At 45.5% G+C, this 19,171-nt stretch overlaps 1 protein-coding gene across 1 annotated transcript; it reads left to right on the forward strand.

Annotated features, from left to right (window-relative positions):
- Nucleotides 1-2,483: 2,483 nt before the first annotated feature.
- Nucleotides 2,484-7,140, forward strand: LOC108105526 (protein yellow). Its single transcript, XM_017212155.2, has 2 exons — nucleotides 2,484-2,892; nucleotides 5,539-7,140. Exons 1-2 carry the CDS (start codon nucleotides 2,649-2,651, stop codon nucleotides 6,927-6,929), a joined length of 1,635 nt encoding a protein of 544 aa, XP_017067644.1. The 5' UTR covers nucleotides 2,484-2,648; the 3' UTR covers nucleotides 6,930-7,140.
- The last annotated feature ends 12,031 nt before the right edge of the window (nucleotides 7,141-19,171 follow it).

A 19,171-nucleotide genomic window follows, 5' to 3' on the forward strand; every position in this document is an offset into this window, starting at 1 on the left:
TCCGATTTTGGCCAAGACAAATAAATCCGGCAGAGAAGTACGCCAAAGAGGGGGTCCGGGGGCCGGTCAGGGCCATGGACATTGAACTTGAAAACTCTGACAAACATCGAGCAAGACGAATGGAAAAGCTGTACGCGACTAAGGTTAGAGCGGTTGAGCAACAGGTTTTCCATGCCATTTTCCAAATGGATCGAAGATGGAAAGCCAAGTGGGGAGGGGGGGGATATGTGGAAGCAGGCGGCCTGCCATAAGTGGAAGAAAAGGAAAACGAAAAACAAAACATGAAACACGGGCCGGGCAATGTCATTCGGTATTTGGTTTTATTTTCCGCCCAACTTCGAGTTATCCTGTGTGTAAATAATGTCTAATGTTGCCTCTGCCTATGCCTCTGCCTCTGCCTCTGCTGGTTGCATAATCACTTGTCAATTATGCCACAAATATCCGTTTTTGTTTTTGGCCACTTTGGCTGGCCACTTAGCCATTTGATAATGTTGTTTGGCTTCGTTGTCTTTAGTTTCGTTTGCTTCTCTTGCCGCGGCAGATAACTTGTTTCAATTATTGAGAAAAGCGCGTATAAATCATCGCTGCCAGCGTTGAACTGCGAAAACAGCGAAAACTGTGAAAACTGTGAAAACTGCAACTGAAAACTGTAACCCAAAACAAACCAAAACATGCATCGCAGCATCCCACACGACAAAACAGACAGACAAAAACGAGCCAATTCGATTTAAATTGTAGGTTCAACGGCTGCCACTGCCACTGCTGGCGATCGCATCATTAATTGCCTTGCCAGTGCCTGGTCTCTGGTCTCTGGTCTCTGGTCTCGTTATGCAACGCACACACAATTAATTAATAAAAGCGTACTGGTTATTTTAAGTATGGCTTTTTATGGACCTGCCGATCGCAATAAATTCAGCCAGCATTAGCCGTAATTATGTGCAACATATTTTTCGGTCCGCTTACTGATCTGTGGGTGAGCAGCCGCAGCAGCCAGGCCAGGGCTCAGAATGCGGCCAAGGGGCAGCCGAATGGCAAATATTTTGCATGAAATTAGAATAGATTTGGGCTGTGGCAAAATGGAGAACCACTAAAGAACATTCTAAGTAGATTCTGAGTAGGAACTCAGAGAAGAACGGAGTAAAATCTCCTTTCTGATATCCTAGAAATCCCAACTTTACCTTCTAATGCTTTCCTTACTTCGAGTTTAGTTCGCAGATTAATGCTAACCACTTCTTCAGTGGAGCTCGTAAAACGTATCTTTAGCTACGAGGTTTCAGCTCGTTCATTATGCGTGTGGCTAGAGTTGGATTACCTTATTTCTGGCTGGCCAGGTGCAAGAGTTATGCGAGTCGCAGTTGCAGTTGCAGTTGCAGTTTTCGCATACGCTTGCGGCGATGGCCATTAGAGCATTACCCATTCATTAGGGCTCCCCCGAAAAGTCCAGGTGGTCCACAGGGACCGCAATATTACGCCAAATTACGTCCAGTTAGTGCTGGCAGTTATGTAACTCTCACTCTCTCTCTCTCAACTTGTATCTATATATCTAGCCAAGTACCTAAGTTTATGCTAAAAAATCACCTGTTCATAATTAGCGGAAACCAACAGTTTGACCCTCGCCAAAGTGTGAATCATCGGAACGGCCCAATCGAAATTCAAGCTAAGGCAATCGTCGAAACGAGCCCAAGTAATTCAGATTTATGGAACCGGACAAGAAATACCTGATCCGAATACTCTACAAATGTGATAAATATTATTATATTAACATCGTTAAGCCTTAATGCCCTGCCTATTTGCATATAAACTAGCTAAACTAATGCAGAAGTAAGTGCTCTGGCCAATTCCCATTCCCATTAATGTAAATTAAGCCAAATAATCAGGCGGCCATTGAGAGTAACGAGACATTCCACGGAGACATTAGGCCCGAAAGCCTTAAAATATTTCCAAACAAGAAGTTTACGACGCAGCCCCCAACTCAGCCCAAAAGTGTGCTTGGAAATGTCCTCCCCCTTAAGCAGATTCTGCCTTAGGCAGAAAGATACTCCCCCATTTGATTTATGTTCATCGATATTTTATAAGCAAATTGCACTCCAGCCCTCACAGCCTTACAGCTCGATGAAGGCCAGAAGGTAGTATAGAGAACTCGGAGTACTTGAAAGAGTTAATAAGAAAAATTGCAAGCCCGGCGAAAGGCAGCTTTTTAGCTGAGTTTCGGGGGCTCGAATTTATTAAACATGCGTGAAAATCAATCATGACGGACAAAAGCCACGCACTGAAATGCCTTAACTTGGCCGATCCATGGGAACCGCATAGACCAACCGACCACCGAATCGACCGACCACTGAACCGCCACCCGAACCGCTGAAACCACCGAAGTTCGTTTTCGTTTTCGTTTTCGTTTTCATTGGCCTGCCCGCGTCTTCGGAGAAAAAAAACCTCATATAAAACGTAGCCGACATATTCCGGCCAACAGTCGTAAGCGCGCCACGGTCCACAGAAGAGGATTAAAGAGAGATATCCCCCAGATCGGGACTAAAGAACCTCCGCAGAAGAACTTAAAAGCCTTTTCGTTTCTTTGTTTTTTTTTTGTTTGCCATCCACCCATTTGGCCAAGTGTGTTTGGTGTGTTCGTTGACCAAGAGTCTAGTGCCATGTTCCGAACCAAAGGATGGATCCTGGTGGCAGCGGTCACCCTGCTGGTGGCGACTCCCTCGTGGGCGGCCTATAAGCTCCAGGAGCGCTACAGCTGGAACCAACTGGACTTCGCCTTCCCGAACAACCAGCTCAAGGAGCAGGCTCTGGCCAGCGGTGATTACATTCCCCAGAACGGCCTACCCGTTGGCGTCGAGCACTTTGGCAATCGTCTCTTCGTCACCGTCCCCCGTTGGCGAGATGGTAAGTGGGTGGGATGGGGGTGATCGGGCGGGGGATCGGGGATCTCCACATGGAGATTGCATGCAGATTGCAAGCGTGCCGTGGCTAAGTTTGGGCATCATTAGCACTTACAAATTGGGTCGGAATCTGAGTGATTGAGGAATTGCCAGCGGTTGTTGACAGTTCGCTTTTGGCTTGATTGATCAATTCAGGTTGTGCGGTGGGGCAAGTGGGCAGTCCGTCCTTTGGAGCGCCGATAGGTGCCATGAAAAATGTACTCGTGATGGTGGCAAGAATGTATCGATTTTCAGTGATACTATGATACTATGGGGTAAAAATTTCAAAAAGTGAACAAAAAAATGGTTTTGATTTTGTAGAATTGGGGAACTCCACCATCTTTGGGCGGGAAAAACAAAGATTTTTCGCCTCAAAAACTTCCAAAACTTCCACTAGTTTAACCCTTTGACTGCCCAGAACCCCCATCGATTAGTTCCAGGAAAGTGATTTGCTAGCTCGTCGACCGACCTCTTACGGATCCGGTTGATACTTGCGTGTTGGATTTACATTTGAAAACTTTAAACAATTAACCGTTGTAAAATCGGAGCCAATAGCGCGGCATTGGGCATGGGTTAAGGCATTATATGGTATTATATGACCATCCGAATTGTGAAGGCTTCTTCAGGGTCGCCGCACAGAAATGGAAATGGAAATCCAATCACAGACAATAACTTATTATGGGCATTATGCCATTAACCAATGATTAGCTTTCTGTCCGATCGAAGTGAGAGTTGCACAATGGCTTTGTTCTGCGGCGCAGACTGTTTCACTGTTTGCAAACCTTTTTCGAGTTTGTTTTGGGGAGTCAGCCACTGTCTTACCTGGGGATTAGGAATCACAAGAAATATTAATTAACTTAAAGGGGGGGATGGGGATGGATTTGGCATATTCTGGCCCAGCCTTGAAGGTCTCAAAGTACAGACAAAAAAAGCAAAACAGAATGCCCGGCGCAAGTCACAGAAATACAAAACCCAGAAGGCCGAGCTTGGGCAAACAAAAGTTCGTGAAAGTTGCGGCAAAGTGGAGGCACTCTGAGGCACGCTTCAATGGCCATCGAAGCAAATCAATTAGTCAGAGCAAATCGGCGGTGGCAACAACAGCTCTCAAAAGACACCTGAAGTTGACAGTTATGGTTTTGATTAATGGCTCTTATTTGGCTAATTCCGGCAAAGTCCATTAGATAATCAGTCCTCCACGTCAGTTCCGAACTCAAAACAAACCGACAGTTATTGCCGTAATGCGGCTCTGTAATTCCCACATAAGTAATGGGCTAAGCGACAGGATTACAAATTGAAATCGAATCCGAGTCTGAGAAATCAATATTGAAATTGAAATGAGAATGCGATCGAGAAACAGAAACAGAAACTGAAACCGAAACTGAAAATGAAACTGAAACCGAGAATTGGCAACATTAATTGGCCGGATAACGAGCCAACAGCTCGTGTTTCATACAGATTCATTAGGCCATCAGCCATTGAACCAGCAGACAGCAGCCACCAGCCAGCAGCCAGCAGTCAGCAGCCACTGGTCATTTAGCCACTCAAGCCACTTGATTCACTGATCCATTGACTGGTCGTGGTCGTGGTCGCAGACGTGGACGCATTAACCGCTCGATCTGTGTGGCCCATTCCGAGACGCAGGCTTATCTCAATCACAAATGAGATAGCAAAAAATGGCCGACTTGCAGGGGGCGGAGACTGGCAATAAGACTTACAGATTAGAATCAAACAAACTTGCAAGTAAAGTCTAGTCATCTGACTAGTTTAAGTCCACGAAACAGTTGAGATATTGATCAGTAATCACTGAGAGATTCCTCATCTTCCTTTTGCCTGAGACAACCATCAATTTCCCCAAACTAATTAGTAGTCTGATTTATCTTAACACACTCACAAATTAAAAGGCGACGATGGGGCGGAAAATCGGCTGTCAAATATATCGCTTAATCGCTGATTAATAGGCGGATCGAATGGGGCGGGCCACTCTGCATAGGGGGCGGCGTGGAAATGTCGCTTGGAAAGAGAAAAACCTATACAGAAACCGAAACCAGAAAATGCCCGGCAATTCAATTAACCAAGCGATATTGAAGAGAAGCAACTGGAGCGGAAACTCTGCCGATGCCGATGCCGATGACGATGGCGTTGGCAGAGTATGTACATACATCAGAGCTAAGATATCGTTTATATATTGGTGATGATGTCAGAGCGAGTTGCTTCAGTTGCTGCTGCTGCCGGCTAATGACATCGGAAATTGCACGCAACTTGCAACAGTGCCACTTTATGAGCTAATTTATGACTCAGGTTTGCCCAAGCGGTCGCGCCATCGCTCTGCGAACCTAGAACTTCCAGAAGTTGTCCACTTCCAGAGCGTCGTACCATTAAAGCGTCGTTAGTGCTTAGTTAATTGATGCTAAGTTTAGCATATCGTCTGAGCCAACACCTTAACGATTTGTTTTATCTTCCAAGAGATCATCATCTGCCGAAGACAAGACAACGTTTTTATTAGCTTCTTTTAGTAAGGAACCATTTCCGGCACTAAGTAGATTGGCTAGCAGAAATCCGCATCCCCAAACTAAACTCTGAATAACTCTTTTGATATCCCGAATTTCCCCAGGCATTCCGGCCACTCTCACCTACATCAACATGGACCGCAGCTTGACGGGCTCCCCGGAGCTCATTCCCTACCCAGACTGGCGTGCCAATACCGCCGGAGACTGCGCCAACAGCATAACCACCGCCTATCGCATCAAGGTCGACGAGTGCGGTCGCTTGTGGGTCCTGGACACGGGCACCGTGGGCATCGGCAACACCACCAGAAATCCCTGCCCCTACGCCGTCAATGTCTTCGACCTGGCCACCGACACCAGGATCCGAAGGTACGAACTTCCTGGAGTGGACACCAATCCGAATACCTTCATCGCGAATATTGCCGTGGACATTGGCAAGAACTGCGACGATGCCTTTGCCTACTTCGCCGATGAGCTGGGCTATGGCCTGATCACCTACTCCTGGGAGCAGAACAAGTCCTGGAGGTTCTCGGCCCATTCGTACTTCTTCCCAGACCCGTTGAGGGGCGATTTCAACGTGGCCGGAATCAACTTCCAGTGGGGTGAGGAGGGTATCTTTGGCATGTCCCTTTCGCCCATTCGTTCGGATGGCTATCGCACCCTGTACTTCAGTCCCCTGGCCAGTCATCGTCAGTTCGCCGTCTCCACAAGGATCCTAAGGGATGAGACTAGGACGGAGGACAGCTACCATGACTTCATCGCCCTGGACGAACGTGGTCCCAATGCCCATACCACCTCGCGAGTAATGAGCGACGACGGCGTTGAGCTCTTCAATTTGATCGACCAAAATGCCGTGGGATGCTGGCACTCGTCGATGCCGTACACCCCGCAGTTCCACGGCATTGTGGATCGCGATGATGTGGGCTTGGTCTTCCCGGCCGATGTCAAGATCGATGAGAACAAGAATGTCTGGGTTCTGTCCGACAGGATGCCCGTCTTCCTACTCTCCGACCTGGACTATTCCGATGTCAACTTCCGCATCTACACGGCTCCCCTGACCACTCTGATCGAGAATACCGTGTGCGATCTGAGGAACAATGCCTATGGACCCCCGAATGCCGTTTCCATCCCCAAGCAGCCCGCCTTGCCCATTGGCCCTCCCTTGTACACCAAGCAGTATCGCCCCATTCTTCCACAGAAGCCGCAGACCAACTGGGTGTCATCGCCACCGCCTCCGAGTCGCACCTATTTGCCTGCCAATCCGGGCAATGTGGTCTCCAGCATCAGCGTCTCCACGAACACAGTGGGCCCAGCCGGAGTGGAGGTGCCTAAGGCCTACATCTTCAACCAGCACAATGGCATTAACTACGAGACCAGTGGCGGTCCCCATCTCTTTCCCACCCACCAGCCAGCCCCATCGAGTGGACATCCGGATGGCCTGAAGAACTACGTGAATGCCCGCCAGTCTGGCTGGTGGCACCACCAGCACCAGGGCTAACTCAGCCCCTGAATGGTACACGGGTATCTTCTCACTCACTCGCTTCTTGTATAGGTTATTTAAAGACAAAGAAACTCATGAGAAACGACGCATAAAAAACACACGGCAACTGCGGTTATTTTACAAAGATCAAAGATCACAAGTGGCAAATCAAGAATTTCACCTAGTTTTGTATTTTAAGCAAGGAATAAATAAACCATTTTTTTAAAAACAGAAAGAGGATGATATTTCTGGATCTCTTTAGAACACGGAAAGTATAAAAAAGCAAGATCTTTAGCAAGGTTTGAAGACACTCAGGCTGAAGATCGAGCAGGGGAAGGCCTTATTCATAGGTGGCGTCATGCGAAGTTTACATGGCAAGCCGACCAACAGGTGGCGCTACATACAGTCGACACGCAAGAGTTTTACCTTTGAGGTAGATAGATTGATCGCGTCATTGGAAAGGTAACTGAGATCCAAACATACTTTTAGGGTTTTCACAGGTGATAAGCACGTTAAAGATAACTCTTCCCTCCGAGGGTGAGGATTTCACACATAAGTACAAGTGTGGCCCCCTTCTGGGATCTCACTTCCTAAGGCCAGGAAAAAACACAAAAGAAGACTCATTAAATGAAAAGTTTTCCTGATTTTCCATCAAAATATAAATTTTCTCATAAAAACAAAACAAGATTAAGATTGAAGAGTCACAATTATCGATAGAGCTAGGCGAGATCGGTTTTTTTTCCACTGTGCATCTGCGATTATTCACGGCACCCCACATCCAGGCGATGATTTATGCCCCCAGTTTCGGGGGCGTGGCATTTTGTCCAACTTTCGAAAAACAAACAGAGGAATAAGGAGCAGGCAGCATTTATTTACTTAGTGATTACGGACAGACGGACGGACGGACAGGGCTTCGAAGAAGAAGAAGCCTCCTGTGCCTGTGCGAGGCACTTAACGCCAAAAGTGAGCAAAACAACACTTGCTCTATTAACACGCCAGTCTGTCTGATATTTATTGGTTAACATTAAGGCAGCGTTAAGGCTTAACGAGAAACCAGAAACGAGAAACGCGCGAGAATATCGTACGTGTGGCTAATTTGCGGTTAAGACCGCATGATTTACATAGCCAAAAAAATAAGAAAGCCCAAAACTCAGAGCAGCAGAGCAGGCCATGCAAATTATAGAAATTTTGCGACCCTTCGGCTTTTGGCCAAAACAAATATTGAGATAAAAGTCGGTCTGGCCATATAATTTGAGTTATTCAAATGCAATAAATCCGGCGAACGAAACGAGCTGCTAATTCCACGTTAGACGCCCTCTAATTTCACGCTGCCATTTGTGGCTTCCGTTTCGTATGAGTTTTGCCCTTCTCATTTGAATATCCTGCTGCGGTTTTAAATTTAAGTTTTGGGAAACCATCTTGCAGCTTCATCAGCAAACTGATTTGAGCTTAATTGAAGGCGCCAGCTCTTTCCTAGTTCAAGCTGAGCCACCGCTGTGCCACAGAGAAGTGCCTACAAAGTCGTCTCAAGCTGTTTTCCAGCGGAGTTCGTCGCCTCAGTCTTTCGCTTGGCCCCTCAACGGAAAAGTGGATTACGGACAGCTTGTAAACAGGGTATTTAACAGACCGCTTTCGGTATCTCAGCGAATTCAATTAAAGGCATGGCAAATCAAGAGTTTTATGCTCTTTAATCAAAGCCTTAATTGATTGCCGAAGGTCGCAGGAAGGCGTGAAATGCGAGCTCAGCCAGGGGGCCACATAAAAGCGGATCGAAACTGCAACTAGGCTTGCAATAAAAAGCGGCGCCACAAAGCCAAGCAAGTTATTAAATACACTCCGATTATTTGGTTATTTTTCCGATATATTTCCAGCTCAAATTAAGGCATAGTTTGGGAGAACGACAGAGGGAGAGATCTCGATTGGGAGCAGGGAAAGTGCAAGTTAATCGCTCAATTCGCGGCCTGCTGGCCCCTTGGGATGCGATCCGCTGGATTCGCCTGCAATTGAAATTTCGTTTTAATGGCCGCAGTTTATGACATCGGTTGGGGCCACTGCGAAATTGCCGGACCAGAAATGACTTTGTTGGCGGTAAGATCGTAAAAGTAAGAGAAGAAGAACCTAGCCCAGAACCCGAAACCCAACGGAAAAGTGCGATAAAGATAGCGCGAGCATGTAGCGTGTAGCCGCACAAAAAACGAAACGAAAAGATACAATTGTATCTGCAGGTAAGAAAGTAAAGCAAAAGGAAGGTAGGCTCGGCCCCGTGTGCAGCTGGATAAAACTAATGCACTTGCTGCGGTCCAATCTAATCGTTTGCCAAATGTCAAACGAGTTTCATTCATGAGGCGATACCCCTTCCCCTTGCCTTTCCTTCCTAAGATCCGAGAGAGTTCATTCATGGAGGACCGTGGCGATAAGTCCGGTTCTTCTTTATTTCCGATATGACAAACACGCGTGAAGAGAGTCAAACGGTCGGTCGGCCTGCTTATCGTCATGGCTTAATTAAAAGGTTATTCTTGTAGGCAGGATAACACTTTGGCCGCAAGGATGCGATTGAGCTGTTGTCCCTTGGCTGCGCTGGGGGTATTTACTCGGCCCCTTATCTTAAAGACTTTCTGACCTTGCCTGGGCCAGCGAAAGACCAAAAACTGAAAGTCAACCGCAAAGATTCCGTCTGAGACTCCACACACACACACACACACACAAACTCGACCACAAATATTTATTCACATGGCCAGGTGAGAATTGACAAATTTCCATTTCGTCAATTCAATCAATAAAGCTGCAGCTAAAGGCAACACCTCGAAATGAAACTGCGAAAAGTTAAAGGGAAAAATATATACAAAAAAATACAAAAAAGAGAAGAAAAAATGAGTGGCCAAGGCCGCTCGAAAACCGCTTTCAATTAAATTGGGGCACACTTTTGCCTGCGGTCGCCGCAAGCTCATCATCATCGTCCTCTCGTCGTCATAATCATCGTCGTAAGCTGGTGCCTCGGGAGTGAAAATGAAATTGTTGCCCCAGGCGATGTGTCCAAGAGTCCCCAGCTCATCCTCCTCAAAGTCCCAGCAAAACAGCGAAAACACAATTGCTAAAAATTCATCAAGAAAATGCGAATTTCGAACACCCTCCTTCGTTCGACATGAGACTTGCCCGTTGCAAGGACTTGGCATACCCCCTGGCAGGGCATGGGAATCGAAAAAGAAACATAAACGAAATGAAAAGGGAGGAAAAACTGGTAGTTAGCTACTTTTACCCGACCGTTGACAGTGGCCGAGGGACTTCTAGGGGGACTGGCTGGGCTATATTGAAATTGAAACTGTTGATGGAAAGTTATGGCAGCTCCATGGGCCGCATAATGATGACGAGCCACGATCATCAGGATGGCTCTAGATTATGGGGCGGCTCCGTCTATTCAATCGATCACATATGATATGGGGCCGAGAATGCCAGGGCAGGTGGAGGCCACTAAATTGCCCGGCCAAGTGGGCACAGGAAATATGAGAACGTGTGAATGAGATCCACGAGAAATTGAGTCCGTTCGATGGGTCTATTCATCAGTCTAAATGCAGGACACTTCTGGATCTCAGCGTAATGTTAATGGCGGAACCATTGGGGTGCAGAAAACTCCAGGGATGAGGCCTGAAGATTAGGATTAGATCATCGCCATGAACGGGTGCTTAACTCCATGGTTTAGCTGATGGCTTTATCACTTCTAAACTGAGGTAATTCATCCTCGACTTAATCTTAGGATTACTTCATAAATTAGCTTTGTAGTTCCTCATTTTCAAGCTGACAGCGTATGGTGCAGATTTTATTGCCAGTTCATTTTTGGACAAATCGGAAATAGCCAAATTTTGCATTTTCCGTAAGGGACAGCAGCGGCAATTTTTGGAAATACAACAAAAAATTACTTTTTGAACTGCTGATTTTAAATGCTGATTTGATAGAAACTCAAAAACCAACTAAACGATGTATGGCATTTCATGTTTGGACGAATATTGGCTTAGTAATGGGCATAATACAACCTTTTTTAGGCGGAAATCGGGTCTAACCAAATTTCGCATTTTCGATAAGGGGTAACATCATCATTTTTGAGAAAAATGTCTAAAAATTCACTTTTTTAGGTGGGAACACAGTTCGAATGGAATTTTAATTACGATTTCATTGATGTATGACATTTTAAGTTTGGACCACTTTTGGCTTAATTATGGACAAAATACTGCAATCTTGAGAAGGGAAATGGGATTAACCAATTTGTGGATATGCGATAAGGGCTAACATCATCAAAATTGCTAAGAATGGCAAAAATTTCGCATTTTAAACTGTGAACACAGTTCGATTGGATTTTTAATAACGAATCCAACGATGTATGACATTCCATATTCCGACAATTATTGGCTTTGTAATGAGAAGAATTCTGATTACTTTTGAGCTAAAATCAGGATTTTGAGTTTCGTCAGAAAATGGCACTATTTCTGATCGGATTTATGCCTATAACTTGGCCAAAACAAGGCTCACAGCTAAAGTAAAGACTGTTTTGAGCAGCTTTCGACCAGAACAAACTTTCCTCATCATTGGTTTGAGGATTTTGTGGATTTAAATTTTTAACAATTTTTTGGATTTTCTATAAGGTAACATCATCAAAATTTGAGAAAACTGGAAAGATTTCCACGTTTCAAGGTGGGGACACAGTTTTGTTGGAAATCAAAATACGAGCTCAATGAGGTATTACATTCCAAGTTTGGACCATTATTGCCTTAGTTATGAGAAGAATACTACCAATGTTTAGGGGAAATGGGGAGAAGCCAAATATCACACTTTCGATAAGGGGTAACATCATCAAAAGTTATGAAAAATAGCAAAAATATCACTTTTCAAGGTGGGTATACAGTTTTGTTGGAAATTCGAAAACAAACTCGACGAGGTATTGCATTCCATATTTGGACCATTATTGGCTTAGTAATGAGGAGAATACTGTCCTTTTGGGAGAGAAATAGGGAGAAACCAAGATTCGCAACATCGACAAGGGGTAACATCATCAAAATTTGAGAAAATCAACAAAAATTTGACATTTTGAGGTGGGGACACAGTTTGATTGGAATTTTAATTACGAATTCAACGCTATATCACATTCTACATTCCGACAATTATTGGCTTTGTTATAGGAAGAATTCTTGTTAGTTTGAGACCAAAATCAGGATTCTGCGTTTCGCCAGAAAATTATCATAGTTTTTATCGGATTTATAGCTATAACTTGGTCAACAGAAGGCTCAGACCTAAAATAAAGACAGTTTTGAGCAGCTTTCGACCAAAACTAACTTTCCCTATCATTGGTTTGGCCATTTTATGAAGTTGAATTTTTATCAATTTTTCGCATTTTTGATAAGGGGTACCATCATCAAAATCTTAAAAAAATGCCCAAAAATGAAGTTTTCCAGATTTGAATGCAAATCAATTGGGAATCAAAGCAATCAAATTACGAGCCCTACGAGGTATTACATTCCTCATTTGGACCATTTTTGGCTGTGCTATGGCTAAAAAACTGATGTTATTAGCCAAAAATTAAGAATACGTCCTTTGACAGAATAGATTCCGGTTTTATTGCCGTTTCTTAGCTCTAACTTTGTCGAAACAAGACGCACGGCTAAAACAATGATTGTTTTATGCAGATAACTACCGAAACTTAACACCCCTATACTGGCTTTTATCATTATTGTTCTGATTTTTTGGTGCGAGCTCTGATTTAATGGCTAAAATGTCAAAAAACCGATTTTTAACAGAAATTTGCAACATTATTTTCGGATTTTTAGCTCTATTTCGGTCAAAACAAATCGCACAGCCAAAAAAACAACTGTTTTGTGCTGCTAATGACGACCACTTACCACCCCTATCATTCGATTTTCCTTTTTGGGAAAATCAATTTTGTCCCTAATTTCGCATTTTCGATAACAGATAACATCATTAAAATTTGAGAAAAATGAAAAGATTTTTACGTTTCAAGGTGGGGACACAGTTTTGTTGGAAATCAAATTACGAGCTCAACGAGGTATGAAATTCCATAATCGGACCATTATTGGCCAAGTTATGGGCTTAATACTGTCGCCTTGAGGAGAAAAATGGGATAAACCGATTTCAGCATTTTTCGTAAGGTTTACGAAAAATGGCAAAGTTTTGACATTTTAAAGGGTGAATGCAGTTTTCATGGAATTTGAATTACGAATTCATCGATGTTTTACATTCCAAATTCGGATTATTATTGACTATGTTATTGGCAGAATACTTCTAGTTTGAGGGGGAAAGAGGGGGAAGAGATTAACCCGATTTCGCACTTTCGATAGGCGGTAACATGGCCAAAAGTTTACATTATGAACCTTGAATGATATGATATGATATGAGTTATATGAAAGCTCAAGTTATATGAGAGCTTAAAGGTAAAAACTTTTATATTTTCACTATTTGTGGCTTAGTTATGGGCAGAATACTGATTCTCTTGAGAGAGAAATGGGGACTCAACAAGACCTTTGAGTATAAAGCCCGCATTTTTATAGTTAAAGGCTAAGGCAAGAGGCTAACAAGAGTCCGGAAAATACATCCGCACTTCAAAGACAAGCACCTGTAATTTAAATGAGATCAGTCAGATAGCTGATAGCGGTTTCTGGCCGTTCTGCTGGGTCGAATTATTTTAAAATTTGCATTTAATATTCAATTACGGTTCCCAGGCCCTGGCAACGATGCTCGGAATGCGCCTCATCATTATTATTATGCCATCCATTCTGCGGAATGGTCTAATAAACTTGACAATGCCGCTCTCGGCCGACATTCCCGGCTACTGTGTGTATGTAGTGTAGGATCGGGATGTGGGAAAAGGGTTCGGGCTACGTACGGACTGCGTGACCCTGTAAGTCTTGTAATGGATTCTCTCAGTTACGCGAGGATTGCGTGCGCCGCCAAAAATAATAAAAATAAAAAGAAGGAGGAGGAGGATGAGGAGGGGGGAGATACAATATACACCGATGCTGGAGGACCGACGAACCTTGCGTGTTTTTCGCCCCTCTTTTTCCCTTTGTGGCCAACAATTTGTTAACAATTAGCGCCCATTGGATCTCTCTATGCCCAAATCTCAGAGCCACTTGCCTTTTAAGGTGCTGTGCGGCATTAAGAGCTCCACATTCCACTCCGGCGAGGTGAAACTTCGCCGGTGGTCCAGCCATATAGGCTATATATATTGCATATATTTATATATATATGCACTTGGCCATATCCATATCAATCATACCGTCGTTGCCGTATGCTAATGATGGCAATTAATCAATGAGAATCAGTTAAGACCTGCACCAGGCAGAAGGCAGCAGGCAGAAGGCAGCATACGAGGCGCACGCAATCGGCCCATTCCCGCAAAAAACATAACTGAAAACGAAACCAAGAACAAGCCACCAAAAATTGAACAAGATCTGCCCTCTAATGATGTGCTGAAGTGGCTGGGCCCAGGAAAATTAATAGCCTACAAATGGAAAAACATTCGTAATTGGCCAGCAGTCCCGCAGGTGACCCACATTAAATGGCCAGCCTGGCAGAACCTCTCAGGATCTCAGGTGCAAATCTTGCACTGAAGATGTAACTAAGAAAGGTTAAAGTTAGACTTAGGTTCTTAGTTAGACTTCGCATTTAGTTAGTAGCAATCTCGATGATGAGGGGAAGATCTCTCTGCGAGGGAAACCCATCCATAATGGCCATCCTTAAACATGAACTAATGATGTGCTGAAGGAGAGAGAACAAATTAGCCTGCCAATTGGGAGGACATTCGTAATTGGTTCGGGGTCACAGAGGGTGACCCACATTATATTGGCAGACATGGGGCGACGCCTCCGCAATCGAAATAGCTCACTAATCCCGTGTACCGATCACAGCGTGCGACTCCCTGAACTCTGACCCTGATGGCCCACGCCCCCTACTAAAACTACCAAAACTAGACCATTCTCTACTTCATTTTCGGCCTTTTGCACGTGGCAACGTCCGCCATATTCATCTTACATTTTACGTGCCCAAACCAGTTTCCTGCATGCAAATAATATAAGTTACTGTGTCAGCAGCAAGAGCCAACAGGTGAAATTGTCGCCCCAAGTCCACGCTTTTGGATCCCCATCCCCATTCCCATCCACATTACCATTCCCATTCCCATTCCCATCTACATCCCCATCCCCCATCCCCATCCCCATCCCGATCGCCGGCCAAGTCAATGTCAAGTGTTGCCCCGGCTGACTTACTACAAAAGTTAATTGCACTGCACGCGCACGCCAAAAGGTAAAACGAGTCGCGGGTCTCGGGTCTTGGGTCTCGAGCCTCGACGACAGGCTCCCGATGGCCAGTGCACCGCCAGTAACCAGTGCCCCATACCCAGTATGCAGCGCTGATCTGCGAGACCTCAAGACCTCAACTTAACGCTCGGGCCATGAGGCGCGTGTGTGCAATATCAGGTTTCCCTGTCAACTTGCACAGTGCCTCGAGGGTATCGGAAAAGGAAATTCACTCCAACATCAGATGGGAAATATGAGAAATCAATGAACTTCATGAATATTGTTTTGGAATAACTAGTAAGTAGCCTAGCAGAAGTTGAAGTCCAACTTTTATGCCAAGTTTCTTGGCTTTCGTACCACTGTGCGGGGGCACCGGACTGCCACCGTGGTCGTCATTAGTTCGCTGCACTTGCTGTTGTAATTGTGACAGGAGCAACGAGCACGGATCGCTAAAGGGTCGATCTCCAGTCGGCGATGCACTTGGTCACCGCTTGGGTGCTGCTGCGGGGGAAGGGCTTTCAGCTCACGGTTTTCGGTTTTAGGGGGGCTTCACTGTCGACTGTCCACTGTCCACTGCCGACTGTCGACTGTCGGGTTTTGTGCTGATCGTGAGTGCCAGAAGCCGATTTCAGCGCGGCTACCGATAAGCAACCGCTTCCAGCCTGCCCCTCATGCCACCACCTCCTCCTCCTCCTCCTCCTCCTCCTCCTTGCGGCTTTGACAGACGCGTTGATTGGTTTTGTTGGGCGGCACACGGAGAATGTGGAGTGCTCTTGATTCCATGAGACATGTAAATTGCTGAGAGCTCTGCTGAGCTCTGTCGGGAAATACAGAAACTGGTACAATTTTTGTTGGCCACTTTTTCGGCAGCCCTTGTTGTTGTTGATTATATTTTGTTGATAGTCATGCTCTGCCACGCCCCTTGCCTCCTGTATTTGACAACTTTTTGCATAATTGCAATCGCCAGCAGATGAAAGGCGAAGAAGAAGAGCGCGTACACGCGAAGAAATCGGAAAGCTATCATATTATTTGAGATGTTTTCATCAACACTTTGGGATGTCTTGGTATCAGATCTCTAGGAATCCCTTCTGACCTGAATGATCTGCGATTAAGACGAAGACATTTCTCTCAGTGTCTTGTCGCTTGATGGTCGAGGCCAAAACAGTGACCAGACCATTCATAAATTTCGAGCCAACTCATAAATACGGCAGCAGAGGCTATCGAGGTGTTGGCCTTACAATCTCACGCCGCGATGATGCCCGAAACCGAAAAGCCCATTCCCCCTCGACATCTTGCCATTGATTTAATGCAATGCCAAAACAAATTGTTATGTTGGCCCAGCTTGCCGCCCGCAATTAATCAAAGTTCTCGCATTACAATTAATCAAAAATCACCATCCTTGTTCGTTGGATTTCTCAAGGAGGAGCTGATGCTGCTGCTCCTGCTCTGGCTGCTCCTGGTCTGGCCTTTTGCTCCTCCTGGTCATAAATATCTCGGGCCAGTTGGCGATACAAGGCATTGGCCAAATAGAATCGGCGGCGTCAAATCGCTCACCTTAGATGTCGCACCGATTCGTTGAAACATTCCCATTGCTTTCATAAATCATATATATATGTATAAAAATATATATCTCAAGTGGGAGTAAGGAGGGGCAGCAGAATCGGAAATCGAAATCGAAATCAAGAGCGGCTTTCGCCCTTTCATCGGCTGGGCCAGCGCTGATCAGGCGGCAATTTGATGGCCATGAACAGTTGACAGTTGACTTTTGATTTGATCAGCCACTGAAATACGATCACTGATACCTAGGCTTAGCTTAAGACTGTCTAAGCCTTCGGTTAAACTTGGAGAAGAACTCAAGGATTCGATATCTCAACCTGCTATATGGTATTATCAATATCTGGTAAACTAAACCAACTTTCCTAGATCAATGATCTTCTTTCTTAATATAGCAGATAATCAGAGCAGAGTTTAGTTTAGGATCCCATCCATATTGGTAGAAACCAACAACGACCATAACCTGACCTTGTACTGTTAAGACCTACGGTAGCTGCTGTCCCTTAAACGAGGCTCTACTGTGCCAAAAGGGTGCCGCTGCAGAGAAGTGTGGAAAAAATGATGCGATGTCAAGTTATTGACAGGCCGAGTCGATATTAATGACGACTTCATCTTCATTCGCTGGATATGCCATATATGCAGAGACCCCTTACCCTTTACCCCCTTCGACTTATCCCCGCGGGTTTTCCGTTTCGTTCGTTTTGCTGTCCCCGTGTCTTACTAGCAATTATTGAACTAGTTAGTCGGCCCCAAGTCAGAGAAGCCGACCAGACCATCGCATCGCCGATTCATTTTGGGTTCAATTATGGTCGTAAGCAAAGCAGCGAGCCAGCAAGCCAGCGAGGAAGCCGACAACCGACAGCCGACAGCCGACGGCCGAAAGCAAAAGGCAAAACCCATACATACGTATTTAAGCCAACATGTCAACATAATTTATATTAAATTTTTGTGTCAGATAATGATAGCGCCTCATGCTGCCGATCGCCAACCGATCCGCCGATCCACCGATCCTCGCACAAAATATATCTCCATGGAGCTAGCTGCAGGCCGAATGGAAAATGAAACGGGCCAAGAAAAAGCAAGCAAGGCTCTTCAGGAGCTGATCTTTACAGAGGATCCTTAAATAGTTTCCAATCCTTAAGCATGCTGCGGCAGTGGCTCTGCTAAAAACATGGAAAAGCCCGAGACAATATCAAAACCATGACCGAATCTACCCTAAATTCTATTGCATAAACACGAATTTTGCATGACCGACCGGATATGATCGATTCTTTCGACCGGTCGGTCTCTGGCCATCTGGTTGACAATCGGGGATGCCCAGTGACCTGTGCTCAGATGTCCTCGAATGTCCTCAGATGTCCTTTCCCTACGCAATGCCACGCCGTGTCCCCCGCAGCTCCGGCAACGAAGTGTTAAACGAGGCCCAGCGTGCGACAATGCCAATTCAAATCCATTTCGGCTCGGTTTCCTAGCGTGCAACCAGAATCCTCCAGCGGCGATCGCCGGACAATGGTTTCTGGGCATAATGGAAGCCTCCTGGCCGCCTAAATGCTTTCGAAATGCTTTCGACTTTCGGCCAAGAGGAATTCCAACAGCTACGACGGGCATAAAGGACCACGGGGCATTAGGAGTGTTAATAGAAAAGTGCCTCCGGCTGATCAGGTTGCCTTGCTGGATCTCCAACCTCGAATGGATCACCGTTTGAGGTGTTGACGAGGCGGCCTTGGACCCTTGGAGGGTCATATAACTTTGGATTTGGACAGCAGCCCAAGGTCTTGGTTTCAATGACTGCCAAATGGCTGTCAACTGAGTCGATCAGAAGGTCAACTTTGAGGACAAAGACGATGAAATGTCGTCGTTTGAAGGTTTTCTTCTGTAATCCTTAAGAAGTAGTTCTTACTTCTAATTGGTATGGTAAAGTATAGCCGCTGTTCCTACATAAAATCAATCACAAACTTAATGTGAGCTTAGCATTTGATTCCTTAAGACTGACTTCTGATTTATTGAGGCCCAACTATTAGAGTCGTAAAAGCTGGCTGGCCAATTTCATTAGGAGAAGCCGGAGCGCCTTTGCTTGAAAGGGGTTGCTGCTGCGGTCTGGGGTCTGAAGTCTGGGGTCTGGGGCCTAAAGTCTGAACCTTTTTGCTTTTTGAAACCGGTTGGCAGCCGGCACGCGACAGAGCCAGGTTTAAGTTTTGGTTTGCAGACATTGGGCAGCTGAAAAGATGGGGCGAAACCACTCAGGAGAAACGAGAAACTCTTCCCACTCGAAACGGGGAACACTCAAGCCAGAGGCAGCTGCAAATCGCAGAGTCTCACTCTCTCGCTCTGAGAGAGGCCTCTCTAGAAAAATCTGAGAAACCACTCCGCTCACGAGACTCAAGCGATCCTTGAGTGATGATGCTGTTG

The sequence above is a fragment of the Drosophila eugracilis genome, unplaced genomic scaffold (assembly GCF_018153835.1).
Source record: "Drosophila eugracilis isolate 14026-0451.02 unplaced genomic scaffold, ASM1815383v1 contig_2167, whole genome shotgun sequence".
Classification (NCBI taxonomy): domain Eukaryota; kingdom Metazoa; phylum Arthropoda; class Insecta; order Diptera; family Drosophilidae; genus Drosophila; species Drosophila eugracilis.